Source organism: Athene cunicularia, assembly GCF_003259725.1.
Source record: "Athene cunicularia isolate RWA chromosome 5 unlocalized genomic scaffold, athCun1 chr5_part1, whole genome shotgun sequence".
NCBI lineage: Eukaryota > Metazoa > Chordata > Aves > Strigiformes > Strigidae > Athene > Athene cunicularia.
The window spans coordinates 3,550,890-3,564,545 of record NW_020799101.1 but is presented as its reverse complement, the minus strand read 5'-3'; the positions used below and the strand labels follow the sequence as shown (position 1 = coordinate 3,564,545).

General features: G+C 47.4%; 1 protein-coding gene across 1 annotated transcript in view; it reads left to right on the top strand.

Annotated features, from left to right (window-relative positions):
* TXNDC16 (thioredoxin domain containing 16) overlaps positions 1–13,656 on the top strand; it is a 39,815-nt gene that overhangs the window by 16,743 nt on the left and 9,416 nt on the right. Inside the window, exons 13-15 of the mRNA XM_026849190.1 lie at positions 6,274–6,442; positions 6,979–7,115; positions 11,986–12,070. Coding sequence (XP_026704991.1) covers positions 6,274–6,442; positions 6,979–7,115; positions 11,986–12,070 — 391 coding nt within the window. The remainder of the gene's footprint in view (positions 1–6,273; positions 6,443–6,978; positions 7,116–11,985; positions 12,071–13,656) is intronic.

Here is a 13,656-nt window from a genome sequence, read left to right as displayed (position 1 = left end):
AAGAGCAAGCACTGTAACCTGCATCATGGAAACAGGGTCCTGTTTGTGCCTCTCAGTGCCAGGTCCTGCCCAGACCAAGGAGGTGCACTACGTGCTGCCCAGCAAATGAATGTGCTGGGTGGCACATCAGATCTCCTGTCCTTGGAAGTTCTTGATCTGGAAAGGAGCAGTAATTGGCCCCAGCTTTAGTGGAAAGTGAGACAGGCAGGCATGAGCAAGCCTAGATCCACCAGGCAGGACGGGGGAAGAATTTACAATGATGGTGCCTTCAGGGCCTGGAGACTGGCATAATTACATGGGAAGTCTCTCAGGCAGCCACAGAACTCCATAAATAACACATGAAGAATCAGCACAGCACAGATCGAGTAGTCTGGTAGTAAAGGCAGGGGGTAGTAATCCTTCAAAAGGCTCTGAGCAGTTCCTGAGCAGCGTAAGCCTCAATTGAGCTTAATTCAGGTCTTCAGCCCCATCCCTCTCTACAGTTAGTGGAGAGAGGTGGGTTCTTCTGCACATCCATCATTCTTACATTGACTGAATCTCTTCCAGAGATGCCTGTTTCTCCCCCTGGCTGCAGAGGACACTCAAGTGTCAACTCATTGCAGCACAGTGAGAGAGTCGTGTGGATCTGGACAAGAGCTGTTTGGGCACCCCTGGAATTGACTGGTTCCTTCTCTTGGTGCTTCTTCTTCATCAAGGCTCATTTCTCCTAGTGATGGCACTTCCCTGGGACTGGGCGCCATGTCCAGCAGTGTGTGAGCAGGGTTCAGGCTGAGCTCTCAGCCATGGGGACACATACAGGGTCTGCAGAGGACCCAGCCAGCTTTCTGGGAAGCAGATGCAGTGGGAATTGCTTACAAGAAACCCTCCTGGGAACGCCGTGGACAGTGTTGTGGTTTGGATGAAAGCTGTTCCGCATTCATAGTTTGCACGAAGGGAAAGTCACCAGTGGCTTTGATCTGGATTGAAATCCCAGGAATAAACAGGAAAGCTCAGGGAGGGTTGTTGTTGTTGTTAGAGATGTTATGGTTGTTGATGGTTTGGGGTTTCTTTCAGACTCCCCAGCGGTCAGACCAGCTAGAGGAGCAACCTGGGAGAGCCAGCAGATGAAACCCTGCCTCTTCTGAGCCAGCAGCCAAACCTTGGCTGATTCTGTGAGGCCAGGCTTTTGCCATTTGTTTTTTGAATCATTTGATAACAGTCTTGGTATATGGAAGCAGCCACAGACAGATTCTCAACAGAGATTATGAATTGATTGGGGTCAGGGCCTTTTCTCTGTGATCAGTGAGGTCCCACCAAAGACTCGTGGGCCAGATGTGACCTGTGGAATGACTCCAGTCTGCTTTCCTGGCTGTGGCCTCGGAGAGGATGGGGAATGGCTGCCTTAGTGGATCCAGAGATCCTTTGTCTCTGCTGCTGAGGGAGCCTTGCTCAGAGGAGGGCTACCAGGGGAGCTGGAAGACCTAAAAGGATGGGGGTCCCTGTGCTCTCAGCTTTGGGCAAGATGAGGGAAGATAGAGCAGTGCGAGGGACAGAATCTGGATCAGGAAGAAGATCTTGAGCTATGCAGGACTGAGAATAAAATATGGGGTATGGCTTTGTGGCAATTCCTCAGCTCCCCCAGAAGTGCTGGCATTCCTGTCTGCTCTCTGGGGTGGAGCTTTCTTCCAAAGGGCTGAGAAGCCAAGACCAGCTGTCTGAGGCATGAATCACCCGCTCTAGAGGCACATTTTGAATTGCAGAACCAGGTCCCACTTTTGATGCCAATTCTTTGTGCAAAATGGCACTGAGAACAGGCTGTATGAGAGCAAGCACAAGGGGATGGAAGAGGCTGGAGACTGGGATGACCCTGTGAATCATCCAGTAACAGATGTTCAGCAGATCATCACAAAATTAAGTTTATAGCCCCCCAAGTGTTTTCCCTTTGTTGAGAGATGCAATCTAGCAAGAGATAAAGGAGAAGCATCTCTGTCTTACTGAAATGAGCACATTTTCTGCTCTTGCAGCGAGAGCATGCCATTCTCCCAGCCACTGGGGCTAACTGATGCAGCTCTTGTTTTCTTTTGCAAGATGTGAATTTATGCAAACACAGGGGACAAGAGAAGAGGATGTGAAGGTGAGACAGTGCTGAGCATTTCTTAGGTGTGTCATTGGGCTTTTTTTCCAAAGAAGAGAGGAAACCGATATTTAAAAGCGATATACTGTGATGAAAAATCAGTTCTGCTTCCCTCTCCTGTGCTTGTGGAGTCTTCTTGACTAATGAATTCCCGAGACAGGGATCTGAAGTTGTACTTCAAAGGCGTGAAAATCGACTGTGTGATTTAGCAATGTATATTCATGGAGCCTAAATCTGAAGTAAGGATTTAAGAGTTCACTGGGTGATGCTCTCCGGGTGGTCATTTCCCATTCCATACTGGGTTCCTCCTCTCGAAGTGCAGCCCTTCATACATAACTTACTTCTCTTCCATGTTGTAGCCTTTGGACCAGCTCTTCAGGTGAGCTGTTTCTAATGCCAGGCCTGCCATCCCAAGGATTAGAAGTTTAAGGGGTTCTTGATTTTTCTTGTTCCCTATGGCACTGATGATTTGTCTTGTCCTGGTTTTATAAGACTCCTGGGACAGAGGTTCTCGCTGTTGCTGATTTTAGTAGCACTTAAAATCACAGAACAGTAGGATCTTGTGTTCCTCTTTTACCTTTCTTCCCATCCAGCAGCTCAACAGTGACCACAGGGCTCAACAGTTTGTTGCTGAGTTACTCAACTCCTGAAACTGCTGCTCGTTCAGTAATTAATAATACGGTGCAGATTGGGATGGGACAGTGATCGTCCTGTGCAAGGGGTTCCTTGGGCCAGATGGGGCTCCTTTGGAGCATTTTTGGTATGTAATCCCTCAAGGTAGTATCCAAATAATAAAAGTCATATTTGAGGGACCTTAGGGCAGCCTTGCATCTTAATTTTAACAAGGTATCAAAGCCCTATTTCCATGTCATTATTTTTCAGAGTTGGGCAAGACACAAGGTTATATGGTAACAGATGATGAGAACCAGCTATACCGGATCAGAGATGTGAAATAAATCCAGGGGCAGGCTTTTAATATGAGATGTTATTTCAGAGCCTGGAGAATGACACAAACCATTTTCTGCTCTCGTGGAGTGTTTTGACAACTCCCGACTGTCTGAGTGGAATTGCAGACCCTTAGCTCTGTGCTGCCACTTGCTTTTTCTGTACGTGAGTTTGACACAAGGCAGAACAGCAGCAGAACTCCTCATGTGAGCTGCAAAGCCAAACCTAAACTGTGGGTCACAGAACATGACCCAGTGGGATGTCAAGGACATAGGGATAGGAGCACAGGCTAAGGTCACCTCTGCCTTCACCCTTGTCTATGGAGATGCCTGGCCCATCCCTGGCAGGCATGTTTCTAACCTGTGATTAAAACCATTCCGCAGCTTCTCTGCCAAGACAACTCAGCTGTGTTTGGTTCTCGGTAGCTTGTTTTAATATTTGGTCTGGGAATATTTAATACCTGGGAATGCGTTGTTGCTTGTCCTTGCCTAGCTGGCAAGAGAGAGTAATCTCACTGTCGCCTCCAGAGCAGACTTTACATATTGTTAGATTTTATTGTTTCTTTCTTCCAGGCAGTTTCCAATGAAAAGAAACACAGTTCTTTGGGTTTTTCCTCAGGAGGCATGTCTTTCAAATCTCCAGATTCCCTCTCACCTGCTTAAGCCTTTCCAAAGACATGTTTCCCAGCCTGTCTTGCTGGACTCTGCAGAGGTTTCACGGGGACAGAAGAGCATCATTTTTCTCCCATGTCTTGCAGATGCTGTTGAAAGTTCATCCCAGAATGAGCTTTGCCCTTTTCTGCAGCACTGATGATATCTGTGCATCCTGCTTCTCATTACACAATGCTGTTGTTACACTTTGCCCTTCAAATTGCTTTCTGCCCCTCTGGGCTTGGGATCATTCGTAGATTGGATGTGTGTGGGTTTTTTCCATTAGCTGGGTCTTTAATGAAAATAGTGATCAGAATCAAACCCAGGACAGACAGAAGAGAAAGCTTGGCTGTTTTGATCTGCCGTACTCTTGAGAAATCCTCATCACCTGCCCTGACCCTGGTTTCTGAAGGACACTGCGATGGTCTGCCTCCACGTGTGTGCTTGTCTCTAGGTTTCATCCCATCTTTCCCATGTAACTCTTGAATCCTGTTCAAACAAATTTAGGGAAGGCATGAAGATGTCTGAGATACAGCATTCCTGCAGTGGGCATGGACGACGCGTGGCCTGAGGACTGTACGCAGCCCTGCTGTCCTTGGTCAAGCCTGTAAGTAGGTATGAGGCAGGTTAGATGAGGCTGGCAACCAAGGGGTGTTGGCTAGTGAAGCAGGTGATGGTTCATCTGCCAGTTGGTCAGCACAGGCTTATCTGTGGACCAACAGCAGTGTGTGCTGGTCATCACCCAACCTGCATAAGAAAGAAAGGCTGATAAGGACGTGCTGGAGCTGCAGGCACTGTGTCTTGGGCTCATGGAGAGCGTGCACAGAACTGACCTTCATTTGGCACAATCACAGAATCATCTCAGTTGGAAAAGCCCTTGAAGCTCCTCCAGCCCAACCATGACCCTCCCTTTGACTGTTCCCAACTCCACCAGATCCCTCAGTGCTGGCTCAGCCCGACTCTTCAACCCCTCCAGGGATGGGGACTCCCCCCCTGCCCTGGGCAGCCCATTCCAACGCCCAACAGCCCCTTCTGCACAGAAATCCTTCCTCAGAGCCAGCCTGACCCTGCCCTGGGCAGCTTGAGGCCATTCCCTCGGGGCCTGGCGCTGGCTCCTTGGCTCCAGAGACTCATCCCCCCTCTCTGCCCCCTCCTGGCAGGGAGTTGCAGAGGGCCAGGAGGTCTCCCCTCAGCCTCCTCTTCTCCAGACTGAACCCCCCCAGTTCCCCCAGCCGCTCCCCAGCAGACCTGTGCTCCAGACCCTGCCCCAGCTCCGTTGCCCTTCTCTGGCCACGCTCGAGTCATTCAATGGCCTTTTAGGGGTGAGGGGCCCAAAACTGAACCCAGGAATCGAGGGGCGGCCTCACCAGTGCCGAGTCCAGGGCTCAGATCCCTTCCCTGTCCCTGCTGGCCACGTTATTGCTGACACAAGCCAGGATGCCATTGGCCTTGGCCACCTGGGCACACTGCTGGCTCCTGTTCAGCTGACTGGCCATCAACCCCCACTCCCACCCCCGTCCCCCTCTGACTAGCAATTTGTTTCACTGCTTATGAATCCCTTTAATTTATCACTTTAGTCAGACCTGTAAAAAGCTTTTTAATGCCAGAAACCAAAGTTGGACTGACTGCTCTGTGATTCCCAAGTGTTCTCCCTTTCCCTGTCCCTTACTTATGAGACCCCAGGCTCGCTCTTAAGGTCCTAAAGGTACCTGCTGGTGGCGTGGAGGTGAGCAGCTTGCGTAGGTAGGATGGGGTGAGTGCCGTCAAACTGCCAGCCTCCCTTACATCTCTCATGTTTATGTGACCTTCAACTCTTCCTTGTGTGTTGGACTCCATGCTTTAGGTAGAACAAATTATTTCAATACTGGGCACCTTAAGAAATGAAACAGCCTTGAATACATCAGCCCCCTCCAAGCCAAGCTTTATCTTCCCTCTTCCTTCCCCCTTCCAGTGAGGGCCTGCATAATTTCTTTGTCTTGGCCTTATTCCTACGGTATTTCCAGTACCTTTTCTTACTGCCATATGTGCTCCTGGACAGTTGCCTCAGGGTTTTATGGTTTTGCTTTGAGTAACCAGCTAGATGTGAACGTCTCTGGGAATTTCCTTTTGAGAAGTGCAACCTACCACTTCCTTGAGTTTATTCTCTCCGTGGTCCGTTGTTTGGATCAATCCACACCTGCTGAGGTATTTAATGCATTTACAGGCTGGAAATAGTTACTCAAAATAGCTATGCTCAAAAGTGTAAGGCATATCCATGAATGATTTCAAGAGGGAGATAGCCTCTACTCAGAGGGATTGTTTATTAGGGGCTGGAATTTGATATCCTGCCCACACAAAGCAGCATTTGACTCCAACAGCTTCTCAGCAGTAGCCCACCTGGGCTCGCTCCATGTGCCTGCAGTGTGTTAGGATCCAGCCCTGCAGGATGCATGCCAAAGCAAATAGGAGTTCTGGCAGCATTAATACAAATATGTGCAGTAATATCCAAAGCAGCTAACAAAACCGTCAATTTTTCAACCATTTTTTTTTTCATATTATTTTTACATTATTTGTTCTCCACTCCAGGAACTCAGGGGGTTTTGCTTTCTCGGGTAAACTGCTGGGACTGGCCTGGCGTTTGCACAGAGGAGAATGTCACTCAGTTTCCTACTATCAAGATTTATGAGAAGGGAGAGAGATCAGTGATGTACAACGGCATGTGGGGAACTGATGAACTAACCAGCTTCATCATGCTGTAAGTGTCTGTTAATGAGTCCCTGTGCAGTAAGATTGGCACATCTGCTAGATGATGTTCTGGATGCTTCACGTCCTGTGTAATCAAAATCATTTTCGGAAAAATAATGTCAGATCTGATTGTAGACCTGGTTTGGATGTTAGCTTAATAAATTTTTGTGCTTTTCTATGTCAGGGAACATCTGTTCTTGGACAGAGCATCCATCTGTTGTTGCTGGCCCTCTCTGGTGGAATTCCTTCTCTGTTATTTTTAATGGGGATCCCAAGGATCTCGGAGCAACCAGTTTGGCTCAGGGCTGTTCTCTCTTCCCCATAACAAGCTCCATTGCCTTTCTGTGACTAGGCATTGTCCTTCCTTCCCAGGAGACTGAGTTTTGTCTCTAAAGAGGCATAACAGTTGTCATATTGGGTTGGGGTGTTGTTGTTTTGGTTCAAGAAACCGATGAACATTTGTTGAACCAAAACATCGTTGTTTTGTCTCTTCATCCCCAAAGTGAAGAAGGCATCAGTCCATGTTGTTTCTCTGCCTTTCCATAGGAGCCGAGTTCCCTGCCCCCTGAAACTGGCCACAGTTGAGGAAGCAGAAGGATATTTAAGAGGAGAGTTTCCATCTGAGCTATCATCCTATCACCACACTTCGCTTCTAGGAGTATTCAGCACAGCCACGAGTGAAGGTTAGTGTGGTGTTTGTGGGTTAAGTGCTCAGCTTCATTCCTGATGGGAGGGGGGTGATTCCAAGTGCTTGGAAGTTCCTTGTGTTTAGTTTTCTCTGAGTATGTTTGCTCACATCACAGCCTGCCTGGCACCACCCTTTTTAGTTTTGCAGATAGAAGACCATGGGTGATTCCAGATGTGGGATCTAAGGTCCATATCCTGGATTAGAGGACATGCAGCTGCCAGACATTTTTACTACAGCCAGTGGGGTGGCATCTGACAACCCCCACCTGTCTCTGCAAAGACATTTTTTGCAGATGTCCAGTCTGAACTTACCAAGCCATGATTTGTACCTCTTGTCTCTGTGGTATCTCCTGCCTCTTACCATGAGGAGTTTGACTCTGTCCCCTTTATGAATCCCCTTCAGAGTGGTTGTAGACTGCCATTAAAACCCGTCGTAATCTCTGACTGAACAAGCCCAGATCCATCAGCCTCTTCTTGTAGTCTATATGCAACATGTCACAGCCTATTCTTTCTTAAAGAAAACCCGTTACACTATTGGATTGATAGTTATCTTGCTGACTCCTCCTCCTGCAAATGTGCTGGTCCCAGTCCTTGCAACCAACACACAGTCCAAAACCTTGCTTTTTTTTTTCCAAAAAAACCCAAAGCAGCAATAAGGTAAACTACAAATTTCTTACATCAGAAGGAATGAAATGTGAACATCTCAATGAAATGCACTTGTGGACTTTGAAATAGGTTGGCACAGCCCCCAGAGTGGTGGACGTCAACTAGAAATGCTAAACAAAGTTGCTGGCAGGATGTTCTGAGCTTGTTTGAATTTGTCTTGCTTTGAAGTCTCTACCGGTGTGGTCCTGGCCAGTGGCTGAAACTTGATGCTCTCCCTGCCCTGCCTGCTGCATAAGGTGCTGTTGGTCACTCAGATGCTGCTCCAGTATAATTTGTTGCATGCCATAGCTGTGTCCAGGACCCGCTGGGTTTCCACAGCCTTTCTGAAAGATGGGAAGATTGACCTGAGAGCTACGGTGATTTTTCATGTGACAGTTGTGTACATTAACAAGAGAGAGGGAATGAAGTCAGTCTGGAAAGGGGACACCATGTCATGCTTCAGTCAAATCCACAGCGTTGAGCTAGAACCTTCCAACCCCATGGTCTCTCAGTTACCAACTATCCCTGGGAATTACTGCATTAAAAAAAGGAGAATTTTCCCGTCTGTCATAAGATCAGAATTTCAGACTATCTTTCATTTTGAAGCTCCGTTGTGCCTGTAAATTTTGGTTAAATGCAAACCAAGCTATTTTCTCACATAAAGAGGTCCAGAGGGAATCCACTGTGCTCAGAGGTAAGAACAAAATAAAATGTCTGGAACCAAGCAATACCCACTTGGGCTGTGTTCACCGAGCCAGCTGACAGCTAATACGCCTGCCTTCTTCTGGAGGGTCTAAGTCTGTTACATATAGCAGAAAATCTTATCTCAAAGAACCCTTTAGCCCATTTCCCCCTGGTTTTCGTCAGCTGAGCTCCAAAATCTTCCCTCTATTCCACATATGCTGCTATGCTGTAGTGAGTGGAGCCTGGATTAGCCCCAGGGTAGGACCTTGGACAACATGGGGGTGGTGAGAGGGGTTCATGGAAGGAACCTGCCTGGATCTGACTGGATGTGTGAGCTCAGACTCTTTCCTATATAGAAGCTGTTCATTTCCTTCTGTGCAAACAAGTCTTGGAGGTTTCCAGACGGCTCAGTGTGGAGCCCACAAGATTGCCTCTTCCCTCGGGCACACTCAGTCTGCAACCTGGAACGGCATCTCAGTCTGGGGTAACTCAGCGGCAGACGCCCAGGGAGATGAAACACGTGGTGCTTTCACAGCCTCTAACTTGCAGGGTGTCAGAGGGTCATGCAGAACCACCTGAGGGAGCAGAAAACTGGAGCCAGCTGTGCTGGCACCAAACCCAGGCCAGACCCAGGGAAACTGCACTACTGTTCTTATCAGCCTGCAGGCTTATCTGGAATTTCCAATGATTGCCTCACATCAAGAATTCCTGCTCTAACCTGAAACAGCAACGTGCCATGTCATTATCATTTCTTGTTAACCGAAACAGAGCAATGAGATGTCCAGTTAAAAAAAGCCCTGGATTTTTTCCAGTGCTTAGCATCTGAGCTATGTTAAGAAGCCCTTCAGTGGGTCTGAGCTAAAAGGGGCTTATCGGAAAAATCATCATTAAAATTTATTACAAAGAGGTGAATGGTTTTATGAGGGCAACAAATGAGCATTTTTCTGGAAACTTTGAGAACTTATGGGAGAGAAATTTGTTTGCTCTGCAGAAACTGGAAGCATACTTGGAAGTAAGACTCTGTCCTAAACTGTGCAGCAAATGTTTAAAAATACACCTGTGTTCTGCAAAGCTCTGGTACCATCCTAGGGCTTGCCAGCATCGGTGTAAACCAAGAGAAGGCAGCATGCAAAGATGCTACAGGTGCTGCTGGAGAGCATGGTTCCACGAGATGCCTTCTACTAGAGGGATAGGGGGTTGTGCTCAAATCCTGTCTCTGGAAACTCCGCAGGAGCTGTAGAGCCTTCCTCAGCTGGCAGTTTTATTCCTTCTTGTTCGTAAATCCAGCAGTAAAGCTGGGCTTGTGCAATTCAGAGCAGCTGTTGTGGAAGGCAGCTGGGACTCCAGCTTGAGGCATGTGCTGCAGCACATGATCAGGCCCCGTGGAGAATTAAACTAGTGCTCTGAAGGGGGGGCAAATTTTCTAGGAAATATTTAAATAGCTTCTTTAAAAGTGCTTCTTGTCTGTGGTGGAGCTGTGTAAATTTGGGGGGTGGTGGTGGTGGTGTTCTGGCACGGAGCTAAGAGACTGTTGCTGTGAGCTGTTGAGAAGTGAAGACTGGTGCATGGGTCTGGCACATGGGTCTGGCAGAGTCTCCAAAATATGGAAAAATTTGGAAGCATGATAGGGGGGGAAGATCTCACCAGGAATGACTCTGATGAAAGGAATAAGCCTCTGCTGAAGGTTGTCCTGATTTAGGAGAGAATTCCTGCAGCCAGGGATGCTGCAGGGCAGCACTTCAGCACGGGCTTACATCTCAAGTGGGTGTTTTGAAGTTAAATGCCTGTAGAAATGCTCTCCTGAGGACGTGTGGATGTGAACCTGCTCTTTCCATGTCAGGCCATGTCCTTTAGTGCCTTATGGCACAGGCAATGCTCACGCTCTGCCCCGTGGCCTTTTCTCCAGTGGCTGGGGCACAGACAACTTCACAAAGGGCTTGTTGGTGAAGTTCTTGGTGATCCTTATCAGCTGCTCCTATGGGTTTCTCTCAACACTGATAAAATCAAGTCACCAAAGATCGAAGAGCTGGAAACCGATGTCAAACCCATCCAATGGTGGTTTCTCTATATCAGAAGATGAACCAGCCAAGCTGTGTCACCAGCTTTGTTGTATGTGTGTTGTTTCCTACCATGTCTGGACCCTCAACGAGCCACTCCTTTAAGGATCTAAGCTTCCATTTGGAAAGGAAAATACCATAAAGGGAAGTTTGTGGTCCCTGTGGTTCTAGGGAGACACAATGGAAAATACGGCTTTGAGTGTAGCTGGAAAGCAGGAGGCAAAGCATCAAAAAGTGACCAGTTGTGAGCCAGCTTCAGTCTTTTGAAGTCTGAGTCACTGGTCCCCAGGGCTTGGGCTGGCCAGTTGTGATATGGCGGTGACTGAGAAACACTAAATAGTATCTGAATGAGTTCTTGTTTAATTTCTAAAGCAACATGTGTTATGGCTGTATCTGAGATGTAACCTTAATTCTTGGGAAAACCTGACTTCTCCAAAGAGTGTGTCGGAAGAGCCTTTTTTGTTGTTTTCAGTTGCTCAATACAAAGGGGGAGGGGTGGTGATGTTGAAATGTGCCCCGTTCTCACCCTACCTTTGGCAGCAGTGGTTTTGATCTCTGATCTATAACCATATTTTACAGACTCACGCAATATGGCTTGCATGTTCTCACAAAGCTTGTCCCTCCCATGGATCCAGTTGCCTAAAACTGGATGTTTTATAATGGCATAAACCAGCTCTGAAATTGGCTTCATTTTGGGGCTCCGCTTTCGGTCTCTCAGCACGGATAGATTCAGCTGTGATGGATCAAGAAAGCCCCAACCCAGTCCTCTCCTTCCTCCCCATCCTCTACCTGCCCTCACGGTCTCGCAGTGGACTCCAGCAGCCACTGCACAGGGTTTTTGTGTCTTTGGAGGTGCTGCCCTCTCGTTTTTAGCTGCACAAAGCAGTGGAACATGCTGTATCTGCAAGGCATTTAGCTTTTTGACCTTCCCTATCCTAGCTGGATGCTCGTAACAGACCCTGTCTGTTCTGAGGAACTGGATAAAACGAAAACAAACTTGGGGTTTATCTGTTTAACTTATTTGTTAACTTAGTTTATCTGTCGAGCACTTAGCACTGCCTCAGTTAAGTCACCATCAGTCATTTCCAAAAGGGAACCGGGATTTATAAGATTGCTGTTTAGATTTATAATTGCTCTCCTGTTTTAGAGAAGACTTACAGACTTCAAGTCCTTAAAGACATTTCATTTTCCAGCAGTGCCTCTGTCGTGCAGATCCTGGAAACTCAGTGCTGGTGGCTAAAGAGCAAGTACTGTTCTCATAATAGGAACTTTCCTTCTGATCCTTTCTGCCAACTCCTCCTCCCATAGCCTGCAGCCACGAGATGAATCCATTTCTCATGAGCCTCTCATCATAATTTTGTTCCCAGCTGACTGTTTGCTGTGGGAGCATTTTATGTATGCAGGCAGCCATTTGATTTCCAGGAGGAAGCTGACACTTCTCATTCTAGTGTGGTTTTTTGTATCTTTGTCTTTTTTACAGCCAGGGAAGCTTTCGAAGAGGCAGGAAGCATCTTAAGTGGCCATGTAACAATGGGGATGTATTTTGAAGATGATGCCTTGACTTTGTAAGTTGTGTCTCCTTTTCTTTGGGGAGAATTCAACCTGATCTGCATTTAGTGAAAGTCAATGCCTAGAGCAAGTGTCAGGGCTGTGCTGAGTGTTTAACAGCAGCCACAAACAGCTACGAGTGACTTAGTCCTGTAAGGAGATTGGTTGGGACTCAGCCAAAGGGAGATGTAGCCCTGGCTCTGCCACTGATTTGCAGCCTCTCCATGGTCAACTCATTTAGCCCAGTTAAAATGAATGGTCACCTCCGTTTCTGCTATTCAGGTTCATTCTGGGTTTTTTCAGTCCTCCAACCCTGCCAGCCCCCAGACATTTGTCATGTTCCTCATGCAGACAGGACTAAATTTTTATGGATGAAAAAACAGGCTGGAAATATTATACCTTCTAGCTTGGATCTGTGTGAGGAAGAAAAAACACTTCTGCCCTTCTCTTTCCATCAGGAAGCCGTGATGAATTGTTACTGGTCTTCCTCTTTCCGTAGTCCCTTCACCTTCTCGTCTCCTCTTCCTGCTGCAAAAGCACCCACTGAGCTGGGGATGGGGAAGGGGAGCATAAGGTGATTGCTGCAAAGCCAGGGGTGTAAATGTAAGTTGCTCTGATGGTTGCCCCCAGTTGCCAAGAGTAGCCAGAAGAGGCTGCTTGTGACTACTTGCAGGCTTTCTTGGCTAGCAGGTGTTGTGTCTGAGTGCTGGAAAATGGTTTGAAAGCCCTGAAATAAATGCTGTCTTCCCGTGGAGCTGCCTTGGTGTGGAGCAGACGCCTTTCTGCAGCCCTGTGAAAGGCATTAAACCCCTTCGGGTCTCAGCCAGCTTCCCGGTGGGCACTCACATCTTGCTGTGAGATGTCTGCAACTGCCAAGGGTGGGGAAGAACCTACCTTTATCTTTTCAACAGTTCATCTTACCGTGGATCTTTTTGTCTTGAAAGATGCGCTTATCTGTTTCCCTCCCTTTGGCAAGAGCAAGATGTTACCACCAGTTCCAGACAGAGCTTTGAGGAGCTGCATCCTCTTTCTGGAGGAAGAGTGCTAGAAAAATATAGTGGCTTTCCTCCTGTACATATGGTGGAGGAGAAGTCAAGATTTTCTTGGTCAGTTTTTGATTAAATAAGAACATCAGTTGTGGCCCTAACTTTAAGCCAAATTGGAGCTAATGAGATCTGAACATGTATCAGTCTGTGCACTTAATGGTGTCATTAAGACTCGCTCCAGCAAGGAGCAAAGCACTTTGGATTAGACTGAGAGATGCTTCAGTGCCTATAAATACAGCTAGATCCAGGGGGAATCTTCACCTTGTCCTGGCATCTCATTTCCATCAGGAATTAGCTATCAAGGCAGAGTTAAAAATCCCGGAAGGTCCTTGGCCTGTTTTCCAGGTGTGGGTTTAACAGCCAGTAATGCAACAGTGGATTATTTTCATTAGTTTCTTACAGATGCAATGCATCCCTAATATCTCTGATGAGACATGGGTATTTTTGTGGTATGCAGGGAAAATAAAAATGCAAATATCCTGGTAGTGCAACTCTATTAACGAAACTGTGCTTAAAGCACCGGCTGTGGTTGGGTCTTAGAAGTGAGGCAGTGCCAG